The sequence below is a fragment of the Nestor notabilis genome, unplaced genomic scaffold (genome assembly GCF_000696875.1).
Source record: "Nestor notabilis isolate BGI_N333 unplaced genomic scaffold, ASM69687v1 scaffold30405, whole genome shotgun sequence".
In the NCBI taxonomy this organism is placed as follows: domain Eukaryota; kingdom Metazoa; phylum Chordata; class Aves; order Psittaciformes; family Psittacidae; genus Nestor; species Nestor notabilis.
In genome coordinates this window covers 1,145-18,927 of record NW_009928383.1, presented here as the reverse complement: position 1 = coordinate 18,927, position 17,783 = coordinate 1,145, and the positions used below count along the sequence as shown (strand labels likewise).

Here is a 17,783-nt window from a genome sequence, read left to right as displayed (position 1 = left end):
AATCATTTTGAAGAGTCTTCCCAGTGAAGAGAACATGGGAGTTAATTGAGGGGTCCATGCATTTGCTGTCACAGCACGTTCACCTAATGACAAAGAAGAGTGAGTACTAAACACATTACTGTCCTTGGCTGCCTCCAGTTGAGTGGGGGGACCTTTACCCAAAGGGTGCTTTCTGCTTCAGATCTGTCAGACACCGCTATGTCAGTGAGCTCAGGGTTTAAACCAGCCACTCCAGAGTGCCCACACTGGCAATGCCACTGGCCAGCCCAGGAGAAGAGGCAGGAACAGCCTCCCTCTCCTCTGCCCCTCAAAGGGCAAGCAGCACACCAACCTCTCACTGCTCTGACAATATCCAGGAAGGAATTTCTACTCATAAATACAAATACAGAGAAGTTGTTATAAGTACACTTTTCCCCCTCTGAGCACAGAGGGCTTCAGAAATGAAACTAGGTAATGTAACAGGAAGAATAAGGCATGTGCATACAGAGCACTTCTCAGGTATTTTGCACTGTTCATTAGTAAGACATAGACTAATCCAGTCATTCCTGAGGCTAGGACCAGTTTGCAAATGGTTTAAGAAATCCACTCATTTCCTTGTTGCTCCACTCTAATGAACAGGCCAACCTATCAGTTTAATGAGCTGTACCATCACTGTAAGAAACAAACCTCACCAGAAGAGCAGTAAGGAACTGAGATTAAGAAAAATCCAAAGGAACCATATAGATAAGATAAACCCCACTCTTATTACTTGCAGGCACGTTTGACTTCCATCACTCAGGGAAAGATTCCCTACAAACAACACGTAGCCAGCCTGGTTTTAGTATAGGTCTGCTTTTATTTCCATATTCAGCTCTTTGAGGGAGACATCCTTTCACAATCTGAAAGGAGGAGGATATAGCCCACTGTAGTGCTGCTTCAGCACACTAAAACACATCATACGAAAAATGGTTCTGTTGACTTTTCCCCAAACAAAATGAACACTTGTCCATGCACTTGGGACATAGAAAGAGTCCTGAAACAGAAACATCGTGTGTCTAAGAGGTGCACCGGTGAATCTCACCTCGCTGGCAATAGCCAAAACCTACCAGTTGGCAAGTACTGCACAGGGAGTCTGGAAGTAAATACTGGTAGTAGTGGATTTAAAAAAGAAAAAACCAAAAACAAAACCCCTAAAAAAATAATAGAATTTAAAGCAGCGCCTTCCCAGTGTCTCACTGCAGCAGGCAGCAAGACTTAAAGGCACTACAATGTGTCAGAATGGAGAAAATCTGGTGCATCCACCCTTCCAGAGTGCAAGAATATGGATTACAAATTCCAAAGTTGATGCAGGCTTTCTGAAAATGAACAAACTTCTTTTCAGCACAAGATCTGGTGGTGCTGCAGAAAAGGAAAAGAGAGGTGAGTTAGCTACTGTGCTTCTATACGAACAGCTCGACCTCACCACAGATGCTACCTGGTGAAAGGCTACATAAACATGTTTCACCTACTCTTAAACTGATGTTTGTTTAAATCCTCACACTAAGCAGCTTCACCCCCGCTTCCATAAAAGGATCTCCCATGTTTGGGACACAGTTAAGCCAGATCCAAATATATTCACAGGTATCAAGGCTATATATTTTTCCATAAATCCAAGAGGTAAACTGCTTATATTTTACTTGAATTCCTTAGATATCTGGAGATTAAAGAGCTGTGGGATGACTTGCAGCTGCAAAAGGCATTACTTCCAGTCTCCCCTTCCTTAAATGAAGTCCTAAACATGACAAAGCAGGAACCTATTCCAGGTTTTAAGACCTACATGTGTGCCTTCACTATCAAAATATCTTTTATCTCCTCAATCCAAAAAACTCAACCTCCTTAAAGGACACTTCCTATAACAGGGGCTGAAAGTAGCCTCTGTTTTCAACATAGAAATACGTAATATGAATTCACAAGAAGGATCTGGGAAAAGGCACTGGGCTAAATTTCAGCAACATGCAGTTGCACACAAGAATCTGCTACTTCCTGAATTCTACCCCCCATTTCTAGAAAATGATAGCAGAGTTCATATGGATATTTAAACAAGTTTTATCGGCCCAGTCAACCTGCTGTATCATCTTCAGGACAGTACTTAAACTCTGTCCAGTCTTGAACTAACATGCAATTCTTCCAAAAGGCACAACTTCTCTCATGCTACTCATTCCCCCTACTGACAGAACTCGGAGTCTACAATACACTGTGTCTAGAAGTTGACCCTGGCTCCGTTGTGGTTGGATCACTCTGGCAAGACAAGATGTACACAGAATTCTGCACAGCACAACTCAAATCTGCAATTACTTCTTAAGACACTTTTGTCCTCTCTATAGACAAAACATAAACCAATACATTCACTCAGGCAACAAACAGACCTAACTTTCTCAAGCGAATGATTGAATCTATAGCAATAGCTGACAAACGGGGTTTGCCATCTTACCACAGTTTAATTAATTACTCTGGTTCTGCAAGGGTAATAATTTCTTCATTGATAAAAAATTCAACAGTCTCCTCCTCCCAGTCATCGACATTGCTGTCCAGCTCATCTGTGTCTACCCCTGCAATGGAGAAATCATTAACACTGAACACACCAAAGGCGGCAGCAATTGGAAGATTTGATGCTCACGGCAGAAACAGTCCTTAAATCAGCAGTGAAATAAGAGTTTTGGTGCTTTAAATCATCACAAGTACATGCTAAATTCACTAAATGACAACCAAGGTGTTACTGTCTGCCACCATAGGGCTTCTGTGGATTTTCTGGTTAAATGCAACACCAAAGTCTCTTTGCTTGCCTTTCTGATACTAAATCTGGCAGCCAACAACATTTGAGCCATCTCCTGGGGCTGTGTGTAGTGGAAAAAATCCTGTTGTGACTATGTATAAAAAGTATAAATAACCTTCAGAGCACAAGGGATTAGCTCTGGCAAGAAACAGAGGGAGAGAAGTGGATGAATCCCCAATTACTTGGTAAGAAGCAGCAAGTCATTACAAGTACAACGTGTGGCTCACCTCCTCGAAGCTCTAAACGCTCATTCCTCTGCTCCATGTACAATTTCTGTGCCATCTTGCGGTACTTTCTGAACTCTTCCATCATTGTACGTCTCCTTTCCACTAGTTCCTACAGAGGCAGGAAGAGGTCATTAAGCCTCCCCAGTAAATCAAATCCACATGCAAGACATTTTTTAGCAAGTCAAGCTTTCTTGTGAACATACTTTCCACTGACTTCAAGGGAAAAAGAGCTCTCTCTCATGTAATCAAAAAGCTTTTTTGGTGAAGTGCTTCTTATTTAAAGAGCTTTTCTTAATTTAAAGACTGCCTAATGCAGCAGCTCCCTAAGAACCCCCAAATTTTACCACCTTTGCTTAATGAGGCAACACCAGTGCCTCACCAGATTCATTATTGTTTAAATTGTAATGAACCTGAGTTTAGTAGCATCTGTCCCTATCGGAACTAACTCCAACGATCTGGATTTAAATGAACTCAAATGCTTCACAGAACCATAGAATAGTTGGTGTTGGAAAGGACCTTAAGATCAACTAGTTCCAAACCCCCTGCCATGGGCAGGGACACCTCACACCCGACCATGTCGCCCAGGGCTCTGTGCAGTCTGGCCTTGAACACTGCCAGGGATGGGGCATTCACAACTTCCTTGGGCAACCCATTCCAGTGCCTCACCACCCTCACTGTAAAGAACTTCTTGCTTATATCCAACCTGAACTTACCCTGTTTAAGTTTGAACCCACCACCCCTTGTCCTGCCTTTTGTTATAGAAAACATTTAACTTCCATGTCACCATTACAAAATAACTAAGGACAGGTTACAAGAGTTTCATCTCCATTATTATATTCCAAAAGTATCTTGCCTTTGAAGCTTTGGACTGGCTCAGGCGATCCTTCTGCTCAAATATCTTTGAGTATTTCTTCAGGTCCTTCTTAATTTGCTGCAAAACAGGGAATTTTATGTCAACCAGGATATCAGACCAGCAATCATATTCTTTAAGAGCTCCTTCAGTAGGCTTAAGCAGGCTATGCATTTTTTAAAAGCATCACCTTCTAGGCAATTTCTCTTCACTATCGTTTTCTTTGTTCCTTCTGACTACCTTATAAATACTTCTGTACACAAGCAATTAGTTAAGTCTAAGCTCAATTTTGTTATTCTTTATACCTTTTGACTGTAGCCTAACTGTAAGAACTACTGGTAGCCATTTCTATTCTGATCTTAAAGACCAGTTAATATCTACAATCATTCCCAGAAGTGATGTCCCCTACGGCAATGGTTCTTCACAAATTCAGGACAAAAGGCAGTTGCTTAACTCTGTAACAGTTCAAACCCCATCCTCAGAAAGAGAGAGTACAACAAGTATGTTTATACACCAAAACAATGTCAGCAGAAAGAGTGACTGGAAGACAATACCTTTATCTGATCCTCACTGAGCAAGGTAGCTGGTCGTGGTCTCCACAGCAACTGACAGAACCTGTCTTTGTTGTTTTTCTGAAGCAGACGGCCTTGGAACGTCCATAACCAATATGCATTGTCCACCTGGAAAAGCAGTGTACCATCTCAGTCAAGGTAAGCTGTAACTTCACACTAGTCCTCACTCCATGTCTTAAGGGTCTTTTTTGTGAAACAAGCACCACTAGTGAAGAGAAAGAGGGTGCTCTTTTTGTAAGTGCCTTCCTTGCACAAGTTAAATCCCTCAGCAAAATATTTGTTCCATTGAAGCTTTGCAGGAAGTTACTTTCTGGAGGATCACACCAGTTTGAAACTAAGCCAGCCCTTCTACCACATTAAGTCTCAGAGTCTATACTTGTACTGGAGAGAATTACAGTGCAGTGGCTGGAACCATGCAAAAGTAATACACATGCAATAAATCCTGCTGCTGTGTGGACCACAAGGAAATAGAGTTTCAAACCTCTGAGTTGATTTAGGCTCACGAACTGCCCTTCCAGAACTTATTTTGGACAACTAGTGAAGCTAGCAGCCTAAATACTGATGTTCAGAAGTTAATGTATAAAACCATGGCACAGGTTTTAAGTCACAGGATGACTGAGAGTTGCCCATTTTCTTTTCCTAACCTATAGCCCTTTCCAAGAACTCTGGAAGAGAAAGGAAAAATAAATAGACCTCACACGAAAGCATTAGTACCTTATGGCTCCACCAAGACACAGAAGTCACAATATATCTGCCTGTAGGATCCCATTCCACATCTGAAGCTGTATAGTGTTCAGCTATATTCATCATGGTGCAGTCAGATGTATCAACAAATGCTAAGGCACCATTCATGCTGCAAAGACAAAACAAGGCAGATTGTTTTTCATACTGGTGTAGCCTGGTTTTTAAAAGCATTTCACAAGCTGCAACTTTACAACTCCTCACTACATAGATGAACTTTCAGAGCAACCAAGAGACGGGGTCATACCAAGTGCTGTGGCTAGAAAGCAATGTGATGATTAAAAACAAAAACCCGAGAATGACACTTCTGTTTCTAAGTTCAGTGACCCTGAACCCATCTTACTTTTTTAAGTGACAGTGAAAACATACTACAGGCAAGTTACAGTCAAAGTTTAACAATCGTATGCGTAGACGAGCATACAAGATTACAAGCAGCGCTTGTCTGAAAGCATGTAAAGGTAAGTATTACTCAAATTCTTAATACAAATCATTTTCATTTGCTCTAATGTGAAGCTTCCCTAATAACTCTTTTACAAAACAGCTTTGTCATTAACCGGTATTGCCCATGAGGAGCCACAAGGCTGTGACAACAACAAATGAATTTTAAGAGCCACATGCATGGTGCAGACTGGACTAGTTGAGGCAGTTTTTAACTTAAGCAGCTGAAAAGTGTTTCTAAATACCCCCTTTCCTGTTGAAAAAGCATTCTTCATTTGGTGTGGCAAAAATAGCATGTAAAAGATAAAGGACTACACTACATCATGATATTGCATTTCTTCTTTTCCTTTGCTTTTGCAAAGCTGTATCAGGATTACACAGTAATGCAATGTTCATGGAGATACCAAACATTCCTTAATGAATTACTCCAGTCTTTTCCCTCCTTCAAATGAATGTGGTGTTCAGTCACCTGTGCAACACTCACCTTCTGAGGCCGGCCAACACTACAAACTGCCCTTGAGGACTCCAGAATATCGTGTTTGCCTGCTGTTTGTCAAACGTTTCTGGAAAGAAACAAGACAAATTCAGAAGATCTCAACATGATGCCATCACTTAGCTACAAGTAGCCAATTCCACCCAGTCCTCCAAAGACATTTCTGAACTCTGCAAGCAAGTCAACAGCCCTCAGCTCTACACTTCTAAAGGCAAAACCCAGTAGCACCAAGATGCACAAAGGTAGCAAGAGAGATCAGAAGACACCAACACTCAACCTGGGAATAAAGTTTATCTAAAGTGAGCCAATTCTGTGCTATTATTGCCTCACATCATTTCCCCAAAGCCACAAAATTATTCTGGTTTGTAAGCCTTTTACTGCCAGACACTGGACTGATCCAAAGTGAAAACAGTGTCAGGCACAGCACCTATTGCCATTCTATCCAACAAACAGCCACAGTTTTGACTTTACTGTACCTATTGTTATGCAAAATCCCTAGTATCTGTATTTATCACTTGGTTTTAAGTCACTTACTTATGAGTTCTATTTTCCCATTGTTTTTAACATGGTAAAAGGAAACTGAAATTCGTGGAGTTTCTCCATGCAACACAGCAAACTTGCTTCCATTTGGTTCCCAAGCAAAGGCTATGATGCTTTCTGTAACAAAAAACAACCCCAAAACTCTGTCAAAAGACAATACAAAGCTTTGATGTCAAGCAGTAACCAAAGAAAACCAAAAGATGAAGAAAGGAAGCCCATCAGTTAAGACTATATGGCAAAGTCTGTTAAAACTCAGGTTGATAAGGCAAAGGTAGAGAGTTATGGGAAGTGTTTCAGTCAAACAATAGCTCCAAAGTCTGCCATCTTCTAGAAAATTCACTCACATTATCAGCCTTTAACAGATTTTCAGTTTGTCTTAAGTCTGTTACAAGCCTGAACTGCAACAAAAGTTTTGCTTTCTCATTTTTACATGAGGGAGATGCCCCTCAATATTAACACTATCAAAAGAATTATGTTCTCAATTCTGTCACGTGTTGGCAGGAATTTCTAAGAAACACACAAGTGTCTACAAAGATCAAGAGTAAAAAGGCACTTGGCATTACCTTTCATTTCCACCACATCCACTGGCACCTGTTTCTCTCTCATTCTGAATATTTCAAAGTTGGTCACTACTCCCTGTAAAGAACAAGATCAGCTCATTATCCAGCACAGAAGCAGTAGAGCAAGTAATTTTATTGCTAGGCATAGAAGGGCAACTACAAAATAAGCCTGTCAGGACACTGGATGAAAGACAAGATTTGTTTCTTGAATGAGAGCAGATAAATACAGTATGCCTCATTACCAAACACATTCCATCTTTTCTTGCCTGATAAAAAGTAATGGTACAGAAGCATCTGTTTCTTTACAGACTCTTATGAAATTTAATTCAGATAAAATTATGGATCATTGTGCAGCACAACCTGAGGGTTATTCAACATCTGCCTAACAGTGAGTAGAACGAGGTAAAGCCTGCAGCTCTTACCCAGTCCAAAAAGCCACTAAAGTCAAAGCAAATCTTGCACACAAACGTGACATAGATTTTGCTCTCCACATGCCTCAGATTCACACAGAAAAATGAAAAGTAGCTTTGACATTATAGATTTTACACTGTCAGTATTGAAAGACAGTAGGTGTCAGCGTGAGATAGAACTAAATGTCATTAATATAATCAGAATCCACATACCTGTGTGCCTTTGGGAGTCCTGTCTACCTTCACACACAGGTAATCCCCGTTCTTCTGCCAGTGTAGTTTACAATCTACAACATTGAAGAGATTTCGCACACGAATTTCTTGTCTAGAAGGCAGCTGCATCAAAGTCACTCTTGCTGGGATGTCTTTGTCCTCAGGCACCCAGAAAGCAATTATGTTGCCACCTGGAGACCATGAGAAGTCTCTAAAAGAAGAAAGTCAAAAATATACTGGGTTAATTTTTAATTAGAGATACTACAAGCAGAAACCATTTTCATCATTGTATCTGAATAGCAGACAAAATCTCAATAATAAAGACAGATACAGACAAGCAACTGAGGCCAATTTAACAACCTTACACACATTACACGAAAACAGATGTTTAAAGTGCTGTTTAAACTTGCTCTATAGTCAAGGTTATCAAACCCAGTACATTTCAATTAGAGTAGGGGTTACATCCAGTGTAACCACCGAAGATCTAAGACACAGGCTATTAAATTACACTGGAGACAATCTTCTTGCACCTGGGTACACTCAATTTTCTTGCCGCTTTACAGAGAGGTACCTCAAAAACTCTCAAAGGAGTCCCTATCATGCAGACACGCACAAAACCAAGCCCACTCCTTACCAACAGGTAGGATACAGCATGCTGTTTCAAGCCAGCATACAAATCTTGTTAGGGAGATACCCCCTAACAAACTGCATTCCATTTTGGCTTCATGGACAAGGAACAGGACGCCCCAGATAGACCCTGTACCACACCAAGACGACTTCAAAGCACACAAGCTGTCAACTATGGACAAGAATAAATGGAGCATTTTCCACTCCTTTTTGCCCATTTGTCCAATTTGACCACTTTAGTGTATGAGGCCAGATTTCTAGATTCCTCTCAGTATAAAGCCCCAGACAAAGATTCCAACTACAGACAGCAGTTATCTTTACAAAGGAATACTTACCTTATCCCAGTGATTTTCAAGCTTTTTTTGTCCAACAAGCCCATAGACTAAAAGAGAAAGGTGTGAATTTTCAAGTTAGTAACATTCTTTTAATTATAGATGCACCTTCTGCTCTTATTAGGGCACATAAACTAGGAAACTGTGTACAGCTTTCAGAGATCCTCCATCACTATTTTTTATTATGAACATATGTATTCCACAATTACAATTAAAGTAGAACTTCTTGTACAGAATTAATGAGTGCAGCAGCCTGAATTATAATGAAAATGTAAACCAGACCAGATTAGGCTGCAATTTATAGTGTACTTCTGGCACTCATCTGCTACTGAGAGCTGTGAGGCAACACATAAACTTGATCTTATTGACTGTTATAAATAGTATATTGATCTGTCTAGTCCCTCTAGAAGTGTGAATTTTACTGTCAGACTCAGCTGAAGTTTTTCACCCAGGAAAGAAAATAAGAGCAAATGGATTTCTCCCCTTTTAAGCCCAGCTCTAGAGTATATTATTTAACAGTATAAAACCCCCATTGGCAGGGGGTTTGGAAATAGATTATCTTAAGGTCCTTTCCAATCCTAACTATTCTATGATTCTATATGTCCTTTAAAACAGATACCATGGGAAAGACTGACACAACAATGCAATAAGCATTGTGCAAAGAAATGCAAGAACTTACAGGTGTTTCATAGATGCTGAGGGTATCTGAAGTCATTCGAGCAAAGAATTTACCATCATGACTCCATCTAAGCAAATAAAAAGGAAAAAGAATATTAAATAGGAACTGCCTTTTTATCAGATGAAGTCTGGGACCAGTTCTCTCTCATTCTGTTTCTCAACCTACTTAAAAATAGGCCAGTGAGCTGAGTTTTCACAGTGGAATCCTCGCTTCTTCTGCCCAGTCAGAATGTCCCAGATGATAATAGCCTGAGGGTCATCCTGTGTGTCCATCAAAGGGCTGAAGGTCACTAAATACCTACAAAAGAAATAATTTCACTATCAAAACTTCATCTAATATGCCAGTACAAGCAAGCTTTCATCCAAGTAATATTTAAATACAATGCACTTTCAAACAGCAGCTTCTTTAATGGGATTTTTTTACAGAGGAGGGAAAAGTAAGAACAGTGTGATAAAGGGGAAGAGTGCTTCCAAGATACAGTATTTCCCTGGCATCCCTCTGGCTGAGAAGACTCTAAATTTATGTGCAAGTCTTCCCATATTGATGTTACAAGAGAGGAACTCACTAAATACTGTTACCTACTATATAGCTTTGCCACAGGGACATGATTGGTTTCCAAGCAAATATAAATCCATTGACCTTAGCCAACCTGAACCATAGATATGTTGGACTTCTCTACTGAAAGATAAATACTCCCTAATACATTAAGACATAAAATCTAATGGCTTCCAAATGTTACTTGATAGCTAGCAAAACAGGTCAATCTCAGTCCTGAAGTTACTTTAGCCTTTCTAAAGAGCTCTTTAACATTAAAGGAATTCATGTCAGTACCACAGATTTGGAGGATGCTACTGAACTGAATCTTTTCAGAGAACCAGAAATCTAACATTACAGACATCTCATCTAAAGAGGGAAAATACGGCCTTCTCCCTTGGGATAATAATATCTCTGAGGAAACTTGTCAGCTCGGTTTTGTAGACCAATTATTCCAGATTATGTTAAGTATCTTTCCTGAAGTGAAGAGTCAGGCAGAGTTTCACTCATTCCCAGAAGGATTTATACGCATGGAAAGCTGTACTTCTAAAGACAAAGGAGAACGGAAAACCCCAACCACATGAGATTTGAAAGCACAGCAGCCACAACATGTGTACTTCATGCTTTTGATCCCTTAGCCCAAACCACTGTCATACTCCATACCTTTCACAGGGTGAGAAGTCAATGAGCTGTACTCCCTGGTGACTAAACCTTTGAATCTGCTTGAACTTCTCTCCGCCCCAAAGCGCGATACCTCTCTGGTGGAAGGTAGCTAAGTAGGTGCCCTTTGGGGACCAACGTACGTAGGTTTCTGTCCACCTCTGGATTTAAAAAGAAAGTGTACACAAAGGTTTAATTTCATGCTGGATTCCTAAAGAGGAAAGAATTGATGTGTGGCTTGTAGCTTCACACTTTGCAAATCTGATTACTAACTGAATATCTTCCCCTTCAGTGACACCTTGGACTAGTTGTGGAGTTTCATTTCATGCACATAATTCACGGTACTTATTCTTCAGGTTGAAAAAGTGTCAGTTGAGACCTTTTTAACTTACTGATCACCAAAAACATTTTGCAGGGAGAGTGACAACCTTTGTATCGTGACAATTAAAGCCACCTAAACAGGCTTCGGTTTGCTTGTTGCCTTTCAGCTCTGGGAAGAACGTACTCTTCTCGGAAGTAAGGTCAGTATTTCCAGTTGCTTAATAATACACTTGACCTTCAGCTAAGATGAGAGGTTTCAGCAGCACAGACCATGGCCAGTGACCATGGTGATGAGCAAAATTACTCATCATCCCAGAGCCAACTTCTTTGTACTGTAACACGTAATAGTTATTACAGAAAATGCTTCTGGGTCACTGTCTGGAGCAGCCAGGCACACTAACTTTCTCTTTTCTATGCTACTACCAAACCAGCTATTCCTCTTTAGCAGCTCTGTGGTCAGCAAAAACATGATGAGAAGCAGCATACATAAGCACATACTCAGCTCTAATGAATAATAATCCTCAAACTCTGACTTTGCATTTTCAGGTCTTTCTGAATCACCCACAATACAGAGATAAAGGAAACTAACAGGCATCATGGACCAGTTAACAAAAAACAACCACCATCACAAACAAGTTCACTCTACATTTGTTTTACCTAAGCAGCTAAGTCTGATTCTAAAGGATGTAAATTTCACCACTCCTCTTCAAAAGGAAGAAAAAAGGATTTCAGCAATGGGGAAAAATATCTTTGAAATGTCATAAAATGAATGAGACTGACAGTGTATCTGCAATGTACAGCACTTCCAGGACACTCACTGCTCTGTCCTCAATTTGCACAGGTTCCTTGATATCATTCCAAAAAATGGAGGTCCGGTCTCCTGACTCAAAGATCACACTGTATTGATCCCTACAATCAGGATCTTCCAACCAGTATCGGAGATTGCCCTAAAACAAACAGAAGCAAAAAGATTATTAGTGAGTCAAAGGCTAAGATGACAAGTTCCCCAAATTAATATCTACTTGGCAGGTAGAATTTTGTCTGACACAGTGTGCAACTTCAGAGTCTCACCTTGAAAACAAGTTTCTAAAGTGCAATCATATAATTCAAACTACTGATTACTGGAGGTTAAGAGAACAGACCATGAAATGGTGGAGCTTCAAGGTGGTTAGATGATGTTTAACAGTTCTTGCCTAAAATAACTTAAGGGTTTTTCTGGTGTTTGTTTTTAAACTATCCCTTCTTCCAGGGGACTCTTCCCAAAGCTAGTGGTAGTGGTAACAAACACAGAGGTCTGCCTCCAACATTTAAATACTTAAGATGCTTTCAAAATACTATTTTTAAGCAACTTGTGCAAAAAATCATTGTTTCCTCTTATGTTTTACCCTATGTGGAACTGCTAAACAGAATCACTAAGTTCTTCCTTGTCACTTCATGACAGCGAGAACAAAGGAACAGGAGCACACGACCACAGTATATTGTTACTTATAACAACACTACTGATGCATCATTTCTATTTTCATATGAACACTCCAGTGATGAAGTCATCATTTCATATTGTGCTGAATATTCTTTCCACTTCTCAAAAAAAAAAATCCTTACCAGATCTTTAAATGGCTGTTTCTCAGGGATTTCCCATTCATCACTGATTGTCATGTACCTGAAAGAGCAATTTGATTGGTTACACTCCATGCAGGCACTCCTGGTTAGAATCCCCGAATCTACAGATACCCACGATAGCTGCACTCACTTATCGAAGTCTGTGAAAAGGTTGACTCTGAAAGTGTGTTGTTTATCCAGTTTGTATCCATCTGCATTCTTCACAGCATCCACTGCATGAGATGGAGACATGTACTCCAGAAAGATATATCTGCAATGAACGAAGGCAACAGTAGGAAGTCATTACTGACTACCTAACAGGCTCGTATGAAAAAAAGACATTAATTAAGATAGAAAAGAAACAATGGGGATGAACCAAAAACTCAGTACAGAGCGCATCTACAAAATTATTTTGTCTTTTCCCTAACCAGTTTGGGTTCAAGAGCAATTAATTTCCACTTTGGCTACAAGCACATACATACTTTCAGGTTGTATGGGCTTGACTGGAATTAAACCAAGTGCAAGTTCAATGCAACAAGTTCAGTGCAACACAGATCAACAATGTGAGCTGGGAACAGGCAAGTGAGGTGTGAATGACAGATCATGTTTAGGAACTGTAAATCTTGCTGTCATAGGCATCTCAAAATACCACTCTTGTCTTCCATGTACATTGAATATAATTCAGCTTCCTTCTCACTGTAATATTCTCATGCTCCTCTAGCTGAACTTACAGAACCAAGTGGACATCTGCTCCAGAAAACCCACTTTCTTATGCCTTCTAGAATCCCTCCCAAACTCAGGAATATACTGTACTCCAACCAGAGGACCAAGACTCATTAAAACCTTGTACTGATGAGATCAATTTTTGCCTGGTTTCTCTCCCTAAAACTTTCTTTCCTTTGCCCTCTCCCTTTTGGCTAGATCACTTCTAGTTAGCTTTCTTCCCAATTTCAGATGCTGCAATTAACCAGGAACAGGGATCAGAAGTTGGCAAAAGGTCCTGGTAAGGGCTCACGGAGCTTAAGGAACTTGGAGTCACTAATGTAAGCATAAGCACTGGCAACCAGGGACAGAATACTGACAGTCCATTTAGCAATAAACAGTACATCCACTGCTGCTAAGTTTTTAGCTAAACCCTATTATTAGCCATGGCTAAAATTAACAAAAAAATATAATTTAGTACTGCACAGAAATTCGTCTTCCAAACCCAGCTAAACTGTTTCCATAATTAATCTCCACACACACTGTAGCTTAATGAGCTATTAAGCTTCTCAGCTCCCTCTGGAACTTCTGTTTCTCAATGAGACTAGATGTCAGGATTGTACAAACAAAAGGTAGAAGGAAGCGATAAGCAGGACTATAAGGTCACCATACAAATTGGCCATAAATTATTGACACTAACAATCAAGGGTAAGTCAGAGCAGTGTTTCAATGCTATTTCCAGTAGGAGAGTTACCATGACTTACCCTTTTGTCTTCCCATCTGCTTCTGGATAAAATTCATTGATAATTTTACCAAACTTGGAAAATATTTTGTGGATGACATTCTTCAGTTTCTCAAGTCGGTCTGGTCCAACCTGGGGAACATTATCCACGACAATTACTGAGTCAATCCCATCTGCTTCCTGCGGCTGATCTTTCAGTACATCACCAAGTAATTCTGCAGAGAAAAAGCATACAAGAAACTAAGGCACCAGTCTACATCACAAAATAGGAAGACAGAAAGCTAAAAAGAATAGTGAGAGTAAGAGAACAAGAAGACTTCAAATTTCAGGAAATTTCAGTTATCATTTAAGAAACTTGGTAGTGAATGAATGTTCCATCAGAAAAACAACTGGAGTGAATACCCATCATCACTCCACAGCACTTCCTTGTTAAGAGGCAGTTTATGCAGTTTCCTGACAAACTTCAAGCAGCTAACTTTTGAAGTCTTTCTTAAAGCAATACCTTACATTGAAGATGTCAACACTTGCACTATGAGCTTGTTTCAGGAGTTGGAACTGGCTCACAGAGTCCTCAAACCTGACAACAGAGTAGACAACTCTAAGATCTACTGACCAGTAGCCGTGCTCAAATTGTAACTGGATGACTGAGAGAGAAATGCAACCCTCCTTCCCAAATGACATGAGTTTTAGCCTAATTCAGAACTATCTGCTACACTGGAAGCTCTGTGTGTCCTAGCATCACTATAATTATGTTTAAGAACTCACACTCTGTCTAAACCTTTAATTAAATACAAAAATGAAGGTCTAAGGCATGACACTTAAAGCCACCCTTAAGCACGCAGCAAGTGAAGACTTCTTGACACTCTGCATAGTCTCCAACTGTACTAACTCACATTTCCTGTAACATCTTACATGTTTTGAGAGTACTTGCTGGTGGGATGGTTTGTTAAGTCCCTGTACTGAGAGCTTCAAGCTTCTTTCTACTGGGAAGAGATTGCTTACAACATCGTTGAAGTTTCCCACACGCAATAGGGAGAACATCCTGAAGGACTGTAACTGCAGTTGTAGCTTACATGCTGGGACAAAAACAGTTAAAAGGTCCAAAGTACACCTATATACTGTACACAAAGTTAGGGGCTTCAACAGCAGCACTGCATGAGTTTACGTGGTAGGCTTCCAGACATACATTCTGCAGATTTCCAGTTATATCTAACTTCAATCTATTCCTCCAGTCAATTCTATTCGATTAATCTGTATCCACCACCTAAACTTCCCAAATTAACATTACCCAAATGACAGACTGACCTGTAGATCCAAGAAGAGTCAGAAAAACCACATCCAAGATTCAATTCTCAATGGATAGAACCAGAAGCACTCAGACAAGGCTATCCAAACAAACCCTCAAATAACTTTAACCTAAGGTTATTTTTAAACCTTTCCAGGAATAAAATCCCACCCTATCCCTAGATATCCTGTTCAAACATACACTGTAATACCTGTCTAGGTAACTGATTGTTTCACAGGGTTATGGCCCTGCAACTTAATAGCATGACTGCATGATTGTATTCTAAAGAAACATCAGTTACAAGTGGCAGATTATTTCTGGTTTATGGACATTCTCAGTTTTGTACACTTAAATGGACCAGAATAGACATTCTGCTAAGGAAAAAGCCAAACGTGCCAAAATGAATGGTGGTTTCACACATGCCATATGAACAGGAAAAATACACATGCATTTCTGCAGTAAGTTTTTTAATGTATGTGAAGACCACCATAAACTGCAAGACCAGACAGAAAATACACCACTATACTTTTGAATTAGCATATAAGGATAAAATTTGGTGTCAGACTATATGTAGCATTCACAAGCCAGGGGGAAAAACCCCATACACATGTAGAAACATTGAAAACATGAGAGCAAATGAAAAAAGGATGTTGAATGTGTAGATATTTTAAAGACATTTTAACAGGATTTTGCTGGTTTTGGAATTCCAGAAGTTATTCTTCCCAGAAAAAGCACTGGAAAGGTCTCTAGCAGTGAAGAAATATGCTTGCTTTGAATTTCAAATGACCAAAACCACTTGGCTTTCTATAACTTGAAGCTTCAACAGGTTATTACACGTGAAGCTTTCCACTCATCTGTGGCAATATGCTTCCCAAAAGTTTATGCAGAAAGAGATGCCATCACCACCAAGATTATGTAGCCCTCACAGAATGTTGTTGTTTGTAGTATTTATTACTCAAAAAGATGCTCTCCGTGTGCATGTGGGAACTACAAATACAAAGGTAAAAGAAGCTAACTTGTATAATAAAAACAAAGACCCAGAAATTGTGAAAATCTACTATTCCTGGTTGTAACTAAAGAAAGCTGAGGGGGTTAGAGGAATGATCCTCCATATGATGCCATTTTACTTACTTCATGCACTGAGATTATACCCATAAACTTCCCCAATTATAGCAACCAGTTGTAGCAACTATTACAAAATGGCTCAGTCCACGGTTCTTCAGAGCAAGTCAAATACTCAGTGCAGGTGTACAACACAGCTTAGCAAAGAGCAAAAGGACTTGCTAGTAGTTAATGTTTAAGAAGCAAGTTAGGAGAGAGCCCTTAGTGGGGAGCAGCAGACTGAAAATTAGGAAAGGAGGTCAAGCACAGGAAAAGTGAGTTGAAAACCCCAGTCAATGTGGGGATTCTAATGACACAAAACCATACGGGGATCACAGAGGATGAGCAAAAAGCTTGACAGGAAGATAGAGGCATCAGTCCCTGTAAGAATCACACATGATGACAACTTCAAGAGCACTATTTGGAACAAATAAATAGCCAAAGAAGTAGAAGGAAAATGCAACATACAGCAAAACAGAGACTTCTTTCGAAAGTATAGCAGTGTGTATAAGGAATCACTCCAGGCAGTATTTTCTACCACACAGACTAAAAGTGGTTTAAGTTACTACCAAAGGTATTTTGGACCACCTTTCCCTCCTCCTTTAACTTTTTACTTACTGCAACATGGAAAGCTGACCCAAACTGTTACAGATCCAGAAAATAACACCATAGATGAGGGCTGCAAGTTAATTTCCTAGTATATACTGGATCTCAGGATACTCTTTCAGGAATAAGCCATCCTCCAAGTAGCTGACAACACACTAAGGCTGCGGGTAAGCAATCACTTGCTAAGGATTTAGGACACGTAGTAAAGTGTCTGCTATGCCTCTAAAAATTGTAAGGATTGAAAGGAGGAGTTTAAAAATCCAGTATTACAGTAAAACAACATGTAGATTTCTCATTTACCCTGTAATCCCGTATCTTAGATTTTCCCTAAATATAAAATGAAAGCATGTACTTTTTACACAAGTCTACAAGATAAAACCAAGCAAACACAAAAGGGTGATTTTTTAGGCTCTATTAGTCATTTTTTCCTCACAAAAAGACTTTGTAGGCCTACAGACAAACCAAGGAATGCATGTGCAAGAATGCGACCCCATGTATTTAATCAAAACTGTAGCAGATTAAAGGCAAATGCCTACATCGTACCCTTCCTCAACCTTAACTTCAAAATTGTGAACAAAGGGATCTTCAAAAGGGAATAAGCTGGTTTAGCCAGCTCTTATTCCACCCACAGGAGAAGCAGGGTGTGGTGGGTACACAGCTATCTTCAGCTGACAGTATTGTAAGGACCACTGTCATTATCTGAACTAAAGCTTCATTGCACCTAAGTGGTTATCTGACACATCCCTTCTCCTGCTTGAAC

The 17,783-nt window shown here is 39.9% G+C and overlaps 1 protein-coding gene across 1 annotated transcript; it reads right to left on the bottom strand.

Moving 5' to 3' along the window:
- Positions 1-812: 812 nt before the first annotated feature.
- Positions 813-14,246, bottom strand: EIF3B (eukaryotic translation initiation factor 3, subunit B; the record flags this gene model as incomplete). The annotated part of the gene is made up of 18 exons (XM_010014480.1): positions 813-1,377; positions 2,450-2,567; positions 3,019-3,127; positions 3,872-3,949; positions 4,423-4,548; positions 5,155-5,293; positions 6,104-6,182; positions 6,647-6,769; positions 7,216-7,288; positions 7,836-8,046; positions 8,798-8,844; positions 9,474-9,540; positions 9,639-9,770; positions 10,671-10,828; positions 11,807-11,935; positions 12,591-12,648; positions 12,739-12,858; positions 14,054-14,246. Coding segments are annotated over 17 exons (1,946 nt in total), but the record flags the coding sequence as incomplete, so codon positions are not given.
- Between the last annotated feature and the right edge of the window lie 3,537 nt (positions 14,247-17,783).